The sequence below is a fragment of the Rhincodon typus genome, chromosome 12 (genome assembly GCF_021869965.1).
Source record: "Rhincodon typus isolate 14 chromosome 12, sRhiTyp1.1, whole genome shotgun sequence".
Lineage (NCBI taxonomy): Eukaryota > Metazoa > Chordata > Chondrichthyes > Orectolobiformes > Rhincodontidae > Rhincodon > Rhincodon typus.
In genome coordinates, this window is record NC_063343.1 from 15,283,855 (window position 1) to 15,300,632 (window position 16,778).

Genomic DNA, 16,778 nt, shown 5'->3' on the forward strand with positions numbered 1-16,778 from the left:
TCCTTTCGCGCGCCACACCCCGTCCCCTCCTTTCGCGCGCCGCTCTCCGCCCTCCCCGTTGCCATGCCCTCCCCCTTGCACGCACCACATACCCCACTCTCTCAGTTTCACGTACTGATCGCAATCTTTACTGGCTCCACTTTCCTCTTTCACTCAGTGACCCCAATCTCCCTGTTTCAGACACTGAACCACCCAGCCTCTGCGTTTCCCTTGCTGGCCCTGTTGATGTGGATCACACACTGACCCCTCTGACATGGTTCTGTCTGCCTGACAGAATCTGCTGTCTGTGTTTCGCACACCTACCCGGCTCTCCATGTTTTACATACTGTCTCTACTTCTCGCATTTCACGCACTGACCCCACTCTCTGTGTCTACGCTGTGACCCCGCTGTTGTGTTTTCTGCACTGACCACGCTTTCACACACTGACCCTGATGTCCATGTTTCACACACTGACAACGCATTCAGTGTTTCTCATGCTCACCCTGGTATCTGTGTTTCACTCACTGACCCTGCCTTGTGTTTTATGCACTGATCACATTCACCATGTTTCGCACATTGACCCTGCTTGACCCCGCTCTTGTATTTTACATATTGACTTCACTCTATGTTTCACTAACTGACCCCTCACTCTCTGTCTCACACACCCAGACCGCTTTCCATGTTTCATGCGTTGATCTCACTCTCCTTGTTTCACGTGCTGATCCAGCTCTGCATGTTTCATGTGTTTCATGCGATGAACAAGCTCTTCGTGTTTCATGTGCTGATCCAGCTCTCCATGTTTCACACACTGACCCTGCTATTGTGTTTCATTCACAGACTCCACTCACCATGTTTCCCGCACTGACCCTGTTTTCGTGCTCCATACACTAACCCTGCTCTCTGTGTTACTCTCCATGTTTCACGCTCTGATCCTGCTCTCCATGTGTTGGACACTGACCCCACTCTCTGTGTTTCACACACTGGCCCCAATCTCCCCATGTCACACATTGAACCCATTCCGTGTTACACATACTGATCCCGCTTGTCATGGTTCACACACTGACCCCACTCACCATGTGTTGCACACTGACCCCACTCACCATATTTTGCACATTGACCCTGTTCTCGTGTTCGATACAGTGACCCCGCTCTTGTATTTCACATGCTAACTTTGCTGTCCAGTTTTCGAGCTCTAACCCTTCCCACCATGTTTCGCACACAGATTTTGCTTTTGTGTTTCATACACTGACTCCGCTTTCTGAATTACTCTCACTGATCCTGCTCTCCATGAGTTGCATTCTATTTCTGTAGTACTTGGAATAAGGTGGACCTCGTTAACTACAAGGTTCTTGATTGAGGTTAACGTGGACTAATCAGGAAAGCCTTGGCTGACCAAGATAACCAGGAAATTTGATCTCCTCAGTTCAGGCAACTGGCTCAGCTGGCTGGCCGCAGCAAGTGTACTGTGAGGAAGGTGCTGTTTAGCTGCGACATTGACTTTTTGTTTTCGGGCTGTATTAGGTCACAACCACCATCACCACACAAAAAGAAAACAAAATAACCAGGAGATTAGAATCTCCTCAGTTGAGGACTGACTCTGAGCTGGCTGGCCACAGCCAGTTTACTGTGCACTAGTACATAAAGGGTGACTTGGTGATGAGACACCAGTTATTTCAGTGGCGATGGGATAAAACAGGACGTGCCTGAAGCACTTTTGCTTGCAACTTTCATCTTGTAGATGGGGTAAGCATTTCTGGCATCATGCCTCGATATGGGAAGCTTGACTCATTTGACCCTGCTGTCGAAGACTGGGCTCAGCATGTGGAAAGAATGCAAAGACATTGGGGCAGATGAAAAGCAACGAGTAATCCTTCTGACTGCCTATGGACCCACAACATTTTCGGTTATCAGGGCTTTAACTTTCCCAGAGGCTCTAGACACTCAAAACTTCCAAGAGTTGACAGAGTTGGTTAAAGAATATTACGATCCCAAACCATCTCTAATCCTGAGACACTATCAGTTTTATTTGGCTTTTAGAAAACTAGGGATTCCATATCTGGATTTTTGAGGAGGTTATGACAACTGGCAGAGGTATGTGATTTTGAGTTAACCCTGAAATGAGATGTTGAGAAACCGTTTGATATGTGGGATTAATGACGTAACCATGCAGAAGCGCCTACTAGCTGAAGCTCAGCTGGACTTCAAACAGGCACAGCAGCTGGCCGTGTCATTAGAAAATGTGGCAAGTGGAGCATGGAAGCTATAGGGCATCCCAATGGAAGTGGACACCTTCATCTGTCCAGCTGAGGTTAGGGAACGCCACTTGAGTGTAGGCAATCATAGAACCTAACGCAGGGCATGTCCTGGGCAGAGGGACCTAGGCCAGCCCCAGCAGAACCTCACAACAAAGTTGAGCCTCAACTAAATGGCTAAACAGTTCTTCAGAATCTCGTCCGGCAAGCCATTGTAGTTGCTGCCGGTATGCAGACTCAAGACAGCAAAGGAACCCTACAAGGCCTGACTTGAGTAAGAAAGCTTCTAGGCCAGTACCCAGGAGAGTGTACACCCTGGAAAGTTCCCCTACATTTGGGTTGGAACAGTTAGGTTGTTTAGTGACACCCAAATCGGAGCCAGTTATAATTAATATTTGGTTAAATGGTCACCCAGTTGATAACGGTGTAGCCGTATTTATGGTTGCAAAATCTGTCTTTAACGAGATTCGCTTGGGACTCCAACCTTTAAGCTTGCGCAAGACCTCAGCCAGACTGAGAACATACACTGGGGAACCATGGCAAATTAAGGCTACGACTTTGGTTCCAGTCTCCCTTGAGAAGTAGTTAGTGCAGTTAACACTGATGGTAGTGAAAGGCTCAGGCCCAAGCCTGTTGGAGCAGAATTGTTTGAGAAAAATTCACCTTTGGCTCAATATTTTTCAATTGGAAAATGGCTGCCTCAGTGAAGTCGTAGTTAAAAACCCAGGAGTTTTTCAAGGTCTTGAGACCATCAGAGGGACCAAAGCCACTTTACATGTTGACCAGGACATAATTCCAAGATTTTGCAAGGCCCACCCATGCCATTTGCCTTGCGGGCAAAAGTAGAGATGAAAATCTGAAGGCTGGAGAGTGAAGTGATTATCAAACCAGTGCAGTTTGCAGAATAGCCAGCACCAGTTGTATCAATTGTGAAGCCTGATGGCTCAGTTTGCCTTTATGGGGAATTTAAGCAAATGGTAAATCGCTTCTCACAGCTGGATAAATACCCGATCCCTCACATGAACGACTTGTACACAAAGTTGGCAGGGGAGGGGTGACTGTCCTTTATCAAGCTGGACATGAGCAATGCCTACCTGCAGTTGTGACTGGATGAGCAGCCCCAGAAGTATGCTACAATTAATATCCATAAGGTTTTATATCAATTTACAAAACTGTCATTTAGAGCATCATCAGCCTGCACTCTTTTCCAGCAGACCATGGAGAACATTTTACAAGGGTTATCCCAGGTTGCCATTTACCTGGATGATGTACTAATAACAGTGAAGGCCAATAAAAAGCACTTTCAGAATTTGGAAGTGGTACTTAAATGTCTCTCCCAGGTGGGCATACGTCTTAGATAGGATAAATATGTGTTCCAGGTGCCCCAAGTGACCTACTTGGTTACAGGGTCAACAAAACTGGGAGAGAAGATGAGGACGATCAAAAGAGCCCTGGCTCCCACATCTGTACTGGAGCTTAGGTCTTTCCTTGGGTTAGTGAATTATTATGGAAAATTCATACATAACCTGGCCTCCATCTTGTCACCTGCTATTGAAAAAGGGTCAGCCTTGGAAATGGTCGCGAAGCCAAGAAGCATCCTTTAGGGAAGTGAAAAAGCAGCTATTGTCATCTGAGGTGTTGGCCCACTACAATCCGAAGCGAAAAGTAGTGCTGACATGTGATGCCTCCCCGTACTGTATTGAGGTAGTGTTGGCCCACCAGATGCCCAACAAAGAGGAATGCCTGATAGCGTATGTTTGCTGGACTTTGGCTGATGCTGAACGCAAGTATGCCCAGATAGAGAAGGAAGGTTTGGTGATCATCTTTGGTGTGAGGAAGTTCCACCAGTACCTTTAAGGACAGGAATTTGTCATTGTCACAGATCACAGACCCCTGCTAGGGCTACTGAAGGAAGATGACGGTATTGCCCATAGTTTCCAGTAGAATACAGTGTTGGGCCCTTAGTCTCAGTGCATACAAGTTAGAACACTGTCCAGGAAGCCAAGTGGCTAATGCAGACGCTTTGAGCCACCTCCCACTGGCAGGTACTCCACCAATGGTGCCTCCCCTGGAAATGTCTGTTTTGGCTTTAAACTTTCTGGACACCCTTCCAGTCACCACAGACAAAACCGCATGTGGACACAAAAAGATTCTGTCCTAGAAAAACTGAAAGACCTGGTGGTAACGTGGGAAACAGAAGGGCCATCGCAACTAGGATTTAAGTCTTTTTAAACCAAAACCGGATCACCATAGAGGATGGCATATTACTGTGGGGAGCAATGGTGATTGTCCCAAGTAAAGGTCGCCACCAGATACTGGCTGAACTCCACCAGGATCATACAGCGGTTTCCAAGATGAAGATGTGAGCAAGAAACTATGTCTGGTGGCCAGGGTTGGATGTTGACACAGCTGCATTGGTGGGGCGGTGCCCAGGACAAAAATTGCCACCAGCAGCACCCCAACATTCAGGGGAATGGCTGGGTAAACCCTGCACTCAGTTGCGTATCGACTATGCCGGTCCTTTCATGGGCTCAATGTTCCTGGTCATTGTGGGTGCCTATTCAAAGTTGTTGGATATGCATAGGGGTGACAACTGAGAAGCTGCAAGCATCGTTCGCGATACATAGACTCCAGGAAGTATTGGTCATGGACAATGGGACGTCATTTACCAGCAGCGAATTTGAATATTTCGTGAAGTCCAAAGGCATTTGGTTCCAAAGGACAGCTCCAAATCATCCATCATCCAATGGTCTAGCAGAAAGAGCAGTCCAAACATTGAAAGCAGGCCTAAGGAAGTAGCCTACAGCATCAATTGACATCAAACTGTCCCAGTTCCTGTTCAATTATGGGACCACCCCACGCGCAACAACAGGAATAGCTACAGCAGAGTTGTTGATGGAGAGAAGACTAAATAGGCTAAATCTGATATTTCCAGATTTGGAGGCAAAGGTGAAACAGCAAGAATGCCAAGGCCGGCTGCATGCCTCCTCTAAGTGAGAGAGACAGTTTAATTAAAGGGCTCAAGTTTGGTGCCAGCACCATGGAAATGGCCCTGTCTGGGTATGAGGCAAGGTTGACATGAGTTCAGGTCCCATGACTTAGAAAATTCAATTGGGGGTTACAGTCCTGAACAAACACGTGTTCACCTGAAAGCCATTACCTCGCAAATGGGACAGGAGCAAAACATACCTGGCCACTCAGAGCAGCCAGAAGGCTCGGCAGAAGCCACAGGTGCTCCCCCTCCAACTAGTGTCGAGCAAATCTCAGAGTCTGAAATGGATGCAGCCTCGATGCTATTGCTGCCAGAAGAAGAGGGGGAGAGAGTCTTCCGAGATGTTCTGAATGCAAGAGACGGGCCACAGTTCAGTACACGGCCGCCTTTATCTGAGTCCGAGCTGGAGAAACCGGACCTTGGGCAGACCAAGATAACCAGGAGGGTGACTTGGTAATGGGATACCAGCCTCTGTGCAGTTCAGTTTCACTCCATCCAGGCCCGTCACAGGCTTGGATACCTCAATGTAGTCTCCCCATGCCTGTCACTGAGCTCTGTGCTGAGGGAAACAGCTCCTTCTCATCAAATCCATCCACAGGCTAGAGAAAGATTAAAAAAAAAATAAAAAATATATATGTATAGACATGTATGTGTGGAACCGCAGGAGATGGGCGAGGTTCTCAATGGATATTTCTCCTCTGAGTTTACCACGGAGAAAGACGTGGAGACTTGGGAACTTGGGGAAGTTAGTAGCGATATCTTAGGGAAAGTCCATATCACAGTAGAGGAGGTGTTGGAAGTATTGGAATGTATGGAGGTGGATAAATCTCCGGGTCCTGGTCAGATATATCCAAGAACCCTGCAAGAGGCTAGAGAAGAAATTGCGGGGTCGCTGGCTGATATATTTCAGCATTAACCACGGTGAGGTCCCGGAAGATTGGAGGGTAGTGAATGTTGTGCCCTCATTCAGGAAGAGTTGTAAAGGAAAACCTGGGAATTATAAACCAGTAAGCTTAACATCTGTGGTAGATAAGTTACTTAAGAAGATTCTGAGGGATAAGATATACATGCATTAGAAAGACAGGGTTTGATTAGGAGTAAAAACAAATTGCTGGAAAAGCCCAGCAGGTCTGGCAACATCTGTGAAGAAAAAAACAGAGTTAACGTTTCGGGTCAGGTGACCCTTCCTCAGATTAGGAGTAGTCAGCATGGTTTCATAATTGGGAGATCATGCCTCACAAATTTGTTAGCATTCTTTGATGAAGTGACCAGAAAGGTTGATGAGGGCAGGGCAGTAGACGTAGTCTGTATAGATTTCAGTAAGGCCTTTAATAAGGTAGGCTGCTCTGGAAGGTTAGATCGCATGGAATCCAGGGAGAGTTGGCAAATTGCTGACACAATTGGCTTGATGGTAAGAAGCAGAGAGTAATAGTAGAAGGACGGCTGTTGGACTGGAGGCCTGTGACTAGTTGTGTGCCTCAGGGGTCGGTGCTGGGCCCATTGCTGTTGTTATTTATATCAATGATTTGGATGAGAATGTACAAGGTACATGATTAGTAAGTTGCAGATGACACTTAAATAGGTGGTATCATGGACAGTGAGGAAGGTTATCAGAAATTGCAGCAGGATCTTGATCAGCTGGGGAAGTGGGCTGAGAAATGGCAAATGGAATTTAACATAGATAAGTGTGAGGTGTTGCATTTTGGAAAGTCAAATCAAGATAGGAGTTTCATGGGAAGTTATGTTGCCCTTGTAAGGATGTGGGTGAGGCTGTACTTGGAGTATTGTGTTCAGTTTTGATCACCTTGATATTGGAAGGATGTTTTTAATCTGGAAAGAGTGCAGAAGAAATTTACAAGGATGTTGCCAGGACTCAAGAGAATGAGTTATGGAGAGATGTTGAACAAGCTAGGATTTTTTTCTTTAGAGCATAGGAGACTGAGGGGGAATTTTGTAGAAGTGTATAAAATCATGAGAGGCATGGTTAGGGTGAATGCGCTCAGTCTTTTTCCCAGGGTTGAGGAACCGAGGACTAGAAGGCATCAATTTAAGGTAAGAGGGGAAAGAATACATGGGAACCTGAGGGACAACATGTTTACACAGAGAGTGGTATGTATTGGAATGTGTTGCCAGAGGAAGTGGTGGAGGCGGGTACATTAACAACATTTAAAAGGTATTTGGACAAATATGTGGACAGGTTTAGAAGGATATGGCCCAAGTGCAGTGAAATGGTGTTAGTTTGGATGGACATTTTGGTTGCATGGACCAGTTTGGGTCAAAGTGCCTGTCTCCGTGCTTTAGGACTCAATGACTCTATAAAACCAGGCAATTGGAATCTCCTCAGTTGAGGTCTGACTCCAAACGAGCTAGCCACAGCCAGTGTACTGTGCACTACTAAATAAAGGGTGACTTGGTGACGGGACACGGACTTCTGTGCAGTTATTTCAGTTTCACACACTGGCTTTGATGTCCATGTCTCACTCACTGACCACGCACTCCGTGTTTCATTGTGCTCACCCTGCTCTCAGTGTTTCACATGCTGGCCCCACTCTCCATGGTTTACACACTGACCCTGCACTCATGTTTCAAACACAGACCCAGCTTTTTTGTTTCATACTGTGACTGCGCTGTTGTGGATCACACACTGACACTTGCAGTTGTAGTTCACACCTTTAACACGCTCTCTGTGTCATTGACACTGAATCCACTTTCCATGTTTCGTACACTGACCCTGCTTCTCGTGTTTTACAAATCGTCCCTGCTCTCGAGTTTCATACATTGACCCTCCTTTTGTGGTTCACACACTGATCAAACTCTTGTGTTTCATGCAGTGACCCCACCCTCTGTGTTTCACGCACTGACCCTGCTCTTGTATTTTATGCATTGACCTTGCTTTGCGTGTTTCATACACTGACCCTACCCTCTGTGTTTAACGCTCTGACCCTACTGTTTGATCCTACTCACTGAGGTTCACATGCAGATCCTGCTGTCTGTATTTCACACGCTGACCACACTCTCCATGTTTCACACCCTGACTCTGCTCTCGTGTTTCACACACTGACTGCTTTCGTGTTCGACACAATGAAGAGCAATACATTTCACGCATTGAGCACGCTCACTATTTTTCATATTCTCACCCTGCTCATGATGTTTTGCACACTGTTCCTGCTTGTATTCCACACACTGACCCTGCTTTCTGTATTACTCACACTGAACCCACTCTCCATGTTTCATGTGTGAAACACTGATCCTACTCTCTGTTTCACACATTGACCCTGATGTCCATGTTTCATACAGTGATCCCACTTTCCCCATTTGACACGTTGAGTCCACTCTCAGTGTTACCCATACTGATCCTGCTGTCTTGGTTCACACACTGACAACGCACTCCGTGTTTCATTGTGCTCACCCCGCTGTCCGTGTTTCACACGCTGGCCCAGCTCTCGTGTTTCATGCTCTGACCATGCTGTTGTGGATCACACACTTTTACTGCAGTCATAGTTCACACCCTGAACACGCTGTCTGTGGTACTGACCCTGAATCCACACTCCATGTTTCGCACATTGACCCCACTGTCCATGTTTCTGATACTATCCTTGCTCTCCATGTGTCACACACTGACCCGCTCTGAGTGTTTTATTCTCTGACCCTGCTGTTGTGGTTCACACACTGACAGCGCTGTCCACATTTGACACACTGATCCTGCCCTGTGTTTCATGCACTGGCCCTGCTCTGATGTTTTCTGCAGTGGCCCTGCTGTCCAAGTTTCAAACACTGACCCTACCCTCTGTGTTTCATGTACAGACTCTACTGTCTGTGTTTCACACACTGACTGCACCCTCTGCGTTTCTTGCACTGATCCCTCTCACTGAGTTTCATGGGCTGAACCCCTCTCAGCATTTCACACTCTGACTCCATGCTTGCGTTTCGCTCACTGACCCCACTCATCGTGTTTTGCATACTGACTGTGCTTTCGCATTTTACACAATGACCCTGCTGTTGTCTCACACACTGGCCTCGCTGTCCATTTTTCATACTTTAACCCCACTCACCATGTTTTGCACACTGATCCTGCTTTTGTGTTTCACTCACTGACCCTGCTCTTCACCTGTCGCACACTGACCCTGCTTTTGTGTTCTGTACATTGACACTGCTGTCATGTTTCATACTGACCTCACTCATGATGTTCAATTTACAGACCCCACTGCCCTGTTTCAAACACTGACCCTGCTCTTGTGTTTCATACTGTGATCTCGCTGTCATGGTTCACAATCCTACCACACTCTCTGTTACTTAAACTGAACCGCTCTCCATGTTTTACATGCTGTCCCTGCTCTCATGTTTCACATACTAACAATGCTGTCATGTTTCACACCCTGGTCCTGATCTCCGTATTTCACATAGTGACACCACTGTCGTAGTTCACACACAAACCCTGCTCACGTGTTTCATTCTCTGACCCCACTATTGTGGTTCACACGCTGACGATGCCCTCTGTGTTTCACACACTGATCCTGCTCTTGTGTTTCATACACTGACCCCACCCTCTGTTTTAAGCATATATCTTGCTTTCCATGTTTCACACATATACCCTGCTGTCTGTGTTTCTTGCGCTGATCACCATCTCCGTGTTTCACAGGCTCACCCAGCTCTCCATGTGAAACACACTGATCTTGCTCTCCTGTTTGAAATACTGACCTCACTGTTGTGGTTCACACACTGACCACGCTCTGTGTATTGCTCACACTGACGTTGCTCTTGTATTTCATACTGTGACCCCAATGTTGTGGTTCACACTGACCCCGTTCTCCATATCACACACACTCCACTGTCTGTGTCGTACACTCTGACCCCGCTCCATGTGTCTCTTTGCAGTCTCCAAATTTGTTTATTGAAGAATCTCCGGAGGTGAACGATGAAGCGAATAGGTATGGAAATCAATTACTCCTTATGAATAATTGCTCATATTGCTTAATTTATATGGTGCTGTTTATATTCATAGAATCATAGAATCCCTACAGTGTGGAAAAAGGCCCTTCAGCCCAACAAATCCACACCGACCCTTGGAGAATCCTCTTTAACCCACCTAAGCTAGGCATCCCTGAACACTATGGGCAATTTAGCATGGCCAATCCACCTAGCCTGCACATCTTTGGACTGTGGGAGGAAACCGGAGCACCCGGAGGAAACCCACGCAGACACGGGGAGAATGTGCAGATTCCACACAGGCAGTCGCCCGAGGGTGGAATCGAACCCGGGAACCTGGCTCTGTGAGGCAGCAGTGCTAACCGCTGAGCCACTGTGCCGCAATGTGACGGCACATTTCTGCAACCTTCGGTAACAATTCATGTATCTACACTCTCTGCATCCTGAGACCCGGGCATACTTTTGTTAGATACTTTTGTGAGCCATGTTCTATCTTTTCCATGGGATATGATGTCATTGGCTACCTCAGCATTTCTTCCTCAAGGCCAACTGCTCAGGAGAACATGGTGCTGTAAAGGGTATGATGTGAGTGAGATGGCGCTGTGAATGATGTTGGTGTGTGAGGAGATTGTGCTTTGAGGTGAAGGTGGAAGACTATGTTTTGCTGTGGGTATGAAGAGGTGGAGGCGTAGTGCTGCAGTGGGGGTGTAAGGAGAAGTGGAGACTGTGGTGTGCAGATGGATATTTCTGTTGGTATAGTGTGCCTCATGAATTTTCTTTTCGTGTCTTTAATTATATCCTCTTTGTGTTTCCAGTGAGCAAGTGGAATCTGAGGAAAGCAGAGATATGGGTTCCAGTGTGAGTGGTGATGTTCAACCAGAGGATGATGTTTTGTTTATTTGTGCAGGTGAGTTCTGAGTATGTTGGTTTAAGTGTAAGTAGCTAATTTTCAGAATGTGAATCCTTGCTGTCTTCTGAAACATAACTCTTCTGAGAACAGGTCACATTGAACTAAATGCCTTTAGTTACTGTATGAGATGTGGTTTAAACTTCCCAAGATGACAATGGTAACTGAAGCATTCATAGGCCCCATGCTGTACCCATCCTGGGAGTACTTAAAGACAGTGTAAAGAGTGTTTTACTTTAAGTTTCTAGCTGACTCCATGCTATTCCTGTCCTGGGAGCGTTTGTGGGGACAGTACAGGGAGCTTAACTTTCAGTTTAAAACAGTAGGGCAAGCTTTACTCTGTGCTGTTGCTGCTAATTGTGAACTGGAACTTGGAGACTGACCTGTTGATGGTGCTACTGATTGGGTCTACAGCCTGGAGCTGCTGTTGCTGCTGCCTGGAGCATTTCCTGCGCTGACTGAGACCTAGAGCTTGGGGTCTCTCCTGCTGAGTGATGTGGAACTGGAGCTCCTGTTGCTGTTGGTGCACCTCTATCTTCAAGTACAATCTGGATTGAGTTGGGAGCCGGTCACTTTTGTCACATGAAGATCACAGCAGCCAGGTGCCTTGATTGACTGGGGATTACCTACAGACTGTGAAGCAGTGCTACCTGAAGAACTAGGGATTTGGGAGGCTGTTGCTTATCTGAAGGATTTCGCTGTTTGAAAAAAGAGGTGAGCGTGATCCTTTGAAAAAGTGATGACACTAGAACATTCACCATCAATATCATTGACAACAAGGGCAAAGCCACCCTGTGTGGGGGTGACTGCATCCATTCAGCCCCTGTGCCTCCAGAGACCTTGTCGCGTTCCTTTACTCTCACCAAAAAGCTACACTCACCCCATTATGACAATTAATGCATGCATAGTGGCCATGGTAGTAGTCACCCCCACCCTTGTCACAGCGTCCGTCATGTATCGGAAGGCTCTGTTCTTCCTGAGGATCAAGCAGTGGTGCAGCTCACCATGGAGAAGGGGCTTACTGTGGCTGTGATGGCCCAGAGGGTTGTTTTATTGAATGCCCTGCTTTTCATTCCATTGGAGCTCCTCTGCCAGATTGGAGATGTGAGATCGGGAAGTGGCACTCATATTGCTGTGTCTTCAGGAGGCCTGCCTTTGTCACATTTACTGCCTCCAGCGCCAAACGTTTACCTCTGTGGTCCAGGTGGAGGGGGATTTACAGTGGAACATGAGGGGCTGCTTGCTGTTCACCGTCAGTGGATGGTGTGTGCGCCATGCCTGTAAAGAGGTGAAGCACCTCAGAAAGACCTGCCCGACTCCAAAGTTGCTGCACCCAGTCGAGTGGTCACAGTTGGCACTGCTGGTCCTCCCCCTGTGGACCCATCTCAGCTCTTGCAGGAGAGAGCTGAGCTGGCTACAAATGACACCATGCCGCTGATGAGGTGGGGGGGAGGACAGTGTCCGAGGGACAGGAAGGCCTGCTATAAGATATGTGTTGACACCCCAGAGAGACTCTGAGTGACCCTAACACCATTGCACCTCTTCTTGGCCCAGTATCCATATTGGCATCTAGTCACCTCAGGCCGATCGAGATAGCACAGTGTTTGGAGTCCCGGCCTGTGGCTCATTGATAAGGCCTGCAGTCCTCAGCCCATGGTGCTTCAGGTTTCTGCTAGCCCCACACATGGCTTCAATTTTGTTGGGGCTTCCTTAGAAGGGGGCGAAATTTAAAGACGATTGGGGAGCATAGAGATGGAGGTCTCCCTTGCCAATCAATAGTCCTGGAAAGGGCACCACTCCCCAGGAGCAGGGAAGGCAAAAATTGTAATCAGCCTCCCCTGCCAAAGGGGTAGCAGTGCTCCCTGAAGACTCCTCTATCTGCTTCCTTGGGGAGGAGGTTCTGCACCTGTTGTTGCAGTGCCCCACAATCGCTGAGCTCATGTCCATGCCTCAACACCTGGAAGGCCCCAAATTGCTGCCTTACCTGATTGGGGGTAGTGGTGGAGATAGTCAACCTGAAAGGACCCTGGATGAGAGAGCATGAAAGAGCATGTCTCCTCATTCCTCCCAGATGAAATGGAGATCTCTTCCCCAACATAGAGGGTGACCCAGTGCCAGGACTGGAGTGGGGTGTAGCCCACTGACACCCAGTGGTGCCGACATTTTAATTGAAGCCACAGTGGTCACAGCAGACTATCGTCATTTCAACCTTGGTGGTGGGGCTTGATGCAGGAGTGTGTCTGATGACCCTGGACCACCACCACCGCCCCCATCCCCTCCCCTCACTGACACACACACACACGTCCCCTTCCCCCCACCGACACGGGCATGTGCGCGCTGTCTCTCTCTGTCTCGTGTGCAGGCCCCCCCCCCAAATTAGGGGTTGGCTATTGGAGGTGATAACCGAAAGGAGGATGGAGCATTAGTTAGGAGCACCACATATTTAGATGAGGTGGCATTAGATTTGGTGCTCACAAATGAGGACTCCCCTCATCACCATAGGGAGTCTCCTGGATTTACTCTAGGAAATGCTGGGTCCTGAGATAGTCTGGTTGGCATTGGATCAGTGGGATTCCCGACTACTGTTCCTGACTGCCCTGCACTTATAAACAGCCCAGAAGTGGACAGGAACAGAAAGCCACAGCGCCAAAGGTTCCTCTCCAGTGACGGAGGATTGAAGGATAAAAACGATCCTCCTCCCAACCAATAAATTTAGCAATGATGATGATGACACAACACTGTTGCCAAGAAGACTACCATAACCAGCCTCAACATCAGTGGCAGCAGAGAAGCACAGCACAGATTTCACATTCTGGTGCCCCTCAGGGAATGAGGTTATGTGATGTGCCTCCTGCAAGAAATGCAGAGTGACCAGAATTGGCCGCCTCTACATTCAGCGTATATGCCCCTTGTGTTCCAACCACCTTGTTCACTGATCATAATCTTGTGTGGGCAGAGCTTGCTCAGTTCCTCGCCAGAATGAGGGCCACGTACTGGCACTTCAGCAACCTGCTGCTGGAGGACGAGCATTTTTAGGAGTCGTTCTATCACTTCTGGGCCAGCTGGAAAAGCAAACCGGGCTTTCCTGCCTTATCGGGGAGGCAATGGCCTAGTGGTATTATCGCTGGACTATTAATCCAGAGACCCAGATAAATGTTCTGGAGACTCGGGTTCAAATCCCGCCACAGCAGATGGTGAAATTTGAATTCAGTAAGTATCTGGAATTAAGAATCTAATGATGGCCATGGCAAGATTGCCAGAAAAGCCTGTCTGGTTCACTAATGCCCTTTAGGAAAGGTAACTGCTATTCTTATGTGTTCTGGCCTACATGTGACTCCTCAGCAATGTCGTTGACGTTGAACTATCCTCTGGGCAATAAATGCTGCCTAGCCAGCGACACCCTCATCCTATTAATGAACAAAAAAAAAGTTATGGTGGGGTGTGGGCAAGACTCAAATCCAGGTATTCTGTCAGGAGCATGAATGAGGATCGACAAAAAGGTGGAAATCAATGATTGAGGAGTTGGTAAAGTGGGTGTCCAACATAGAGTCACATCTTGATCAGCCTAATGAGGACCCTACCCTGCTGGAGGCGTGTGAAGAACAGAAGGGTGCACTTCGAGACCTGTATCTCATTGGTCCCCAGGAAGTGTCTGAGGACATAGATCCAGATCCCCAGTAGTAGACAGCAGCTCCATCTCTTTCTACTCACTGGAAAAAAGGCACAGGATCTACCAACAGCTCCTTGTGCTACCAGCCAACAACGGATCCCTTGTCTCAGGTCCAAGGGTATCAGACCCAAAATGTCATGTGAGGACCTGCTGCAGTCAGCCTGGAGGGTGCCAAGAAGCTCAGTGCACCCTTGAGCCTGGAGGAGCTGACTGCTGTGTTTGACTGGCTCTCCAAGGGTTAGTCCTGGGGCTGGACTGGCTAACCATGGTGTTTCTCAGGATGTTCTGTAATGTACGGGTAGTGTCTACATGTGGGTCCTGGGGGAATGTATTGTGATTGAAGAGATCCCCTCTCTTGGTGCAGAGCCCCATCATTATTGTGTTGCCCAAGAGGGAAGGATCTCCATTCGATAAAGAACTGACATCTGATCTTCCTCCTCAACACGACAATAAAATCTTTGCCAGGGTGTTTCGTTCTTGCCTTGGCATCGTGCTGGGCCACATGATTCACCTAGACCAGTCCTATGTGGTCCCAGGATTTTACCTGGTCCGGGACATGGTCCATCATTCCTGAGGACTTGACTGTTGATCAGGGTAAGGCATTTGACACAATAGATTACAACCATCAGCCCGGGACTTTGCAAGCTCTCAGTTTCAGGATGCACTTTGTCGCCTAGATCTGACTTCTGTACACCGTAATGAAATGTCGAGTGAAGGTTAACGGGTTCCTGATGGTTCCCCTTGTCCTTTGAAAGAGAAGTGCGTCAGGCTGCCCATTCATTACATTCTGTCAGCATGAAGTCATTCCTACGCCTCTTGTGGAAGCAGCTGTTGGATCTCAGTCTGGTGGTTGTCCCCATGATTACGGACCTGGCAGGCTTGCAGAGGATGTGCATGTGGTTTGTTTTGCGGCATTCTCCATGAGGATTAACTGAACTAAAATTTTGGAACTTCTGGTTGGTCTGTGGCAGGTGGACCCACTGCTGAAGGAATCTGGTGCTTCTCCTGGCATATCACTCACTTCCTCTACATGGGAGTCCATCTTCGCTTTGTCAAGGAACCCTGGTCAGCGAATTGGCAAGAGGTGGAAAATAAGATGGTTGTCCAGGTGAAATTCGACATCACTAAGGATGTTGGATAGGTCTTCTCCGAGCGTTGTCTTAGAGAGAGAGAGTGTGTCATTCATAAACCAGCTAGTTGCTGCATTGTTGTGGTTACCAGCTGGTCGCTTTGATCTTTCCCCAGGATTTGTCACAGATATTGAGAAAGAGCTGTGATTTCCGGGAACAAAAAGCAAAACTGGGCTATTGCCAAGGTCTGGGTCTCCCGTTTGAGGAGGGGGGTCAGGCGTCCACACCCAGGGAAGTGACTTTCCACCTTCAGACCAAGCAGAGATACTTTTGTTTCGAGCCACCTCTAAGGTCATATATCCTGATGACGTAGTTCTTTCATCAGGTGTGTGGCCTCAGTAAGATATTCAGTTTCTGTTTACAGAGTGGTTTTGCCTTCAGACCTTTTTCCAGGAATTGCCTGTCTTTTATTTACACCTGGTCAAACTCTGGGACTTGGTCAGCTTACGCTGGAATGCTGTCAGGAGTGATGGCTGTAGAAAGGGAACCGCTGCTCAAGAACAGTTTCCACTGTCAGCCTGGTTTCTGCTGCCTGATGGAGAGGAGGGCTCAGGACACTGGGCGGACCAGAATCGAAGATTTGTTGGATGGTGGAGAAGCAAGCTGGATGACGCCGGTGAAGCTTGCCAAGAGGCTGTTGCTCAAAATCTGGTTACCGACACAAGCCATCCAGAGCCTGATGGGTGAGGTACTTGGCCGCAATGCATTATGTGAAGGCTCAGACATGCGGTGGGTTTCCAAATGAACTAACCCCTGTCTGTCCAGAACTTCACCATGGCCCCATGAAACTGACCGTTCCCTGGGATTCAGCTGATACAACTGAGCCATCTCGGGGAAATCTTCCCCATGACCTTTAGAACAGCGCCAAGGTGGAGGCGATGGCCTAATGGTATTATCGCTGGACTGTTAATCCAGAGACCC

At 47.9% G+C, this 16,778-nt stretch overlaps 1 protein-coding gene across 3 annotated transcripts in view; it reads left to right on the forward strand.

Annotated features, from left to right (window-relative positions):
* Positions 1-16,778, forward strand: part of uimc1 (ubiquitin interaction motif containing 1) — a 92,769-nt gene that overhangs the window by 46,507 nt on the left and 29,484 nt on the right. For 2 of the 3 annotated variants that reach the window (XM_048603822.1, XM_048603823.1), the window contains exons 5-6: positions 10,100-10,152; positions 10,966-11,057. In XM_048603822.1, the coding sequence (XP_048459779.1) occupies positions 10,100-10,152; positions 10,966-11,057 (145 nt within the window). Of the gene's footprint in view, positions 1-10,099; positions 10,153-10,965; positions 11,058-11,471; positions 11,772-16,778 lie in introns of all 3 variants that reach the window. The other variant, XR_007263384.1, reaches the window with a different exon arrangement.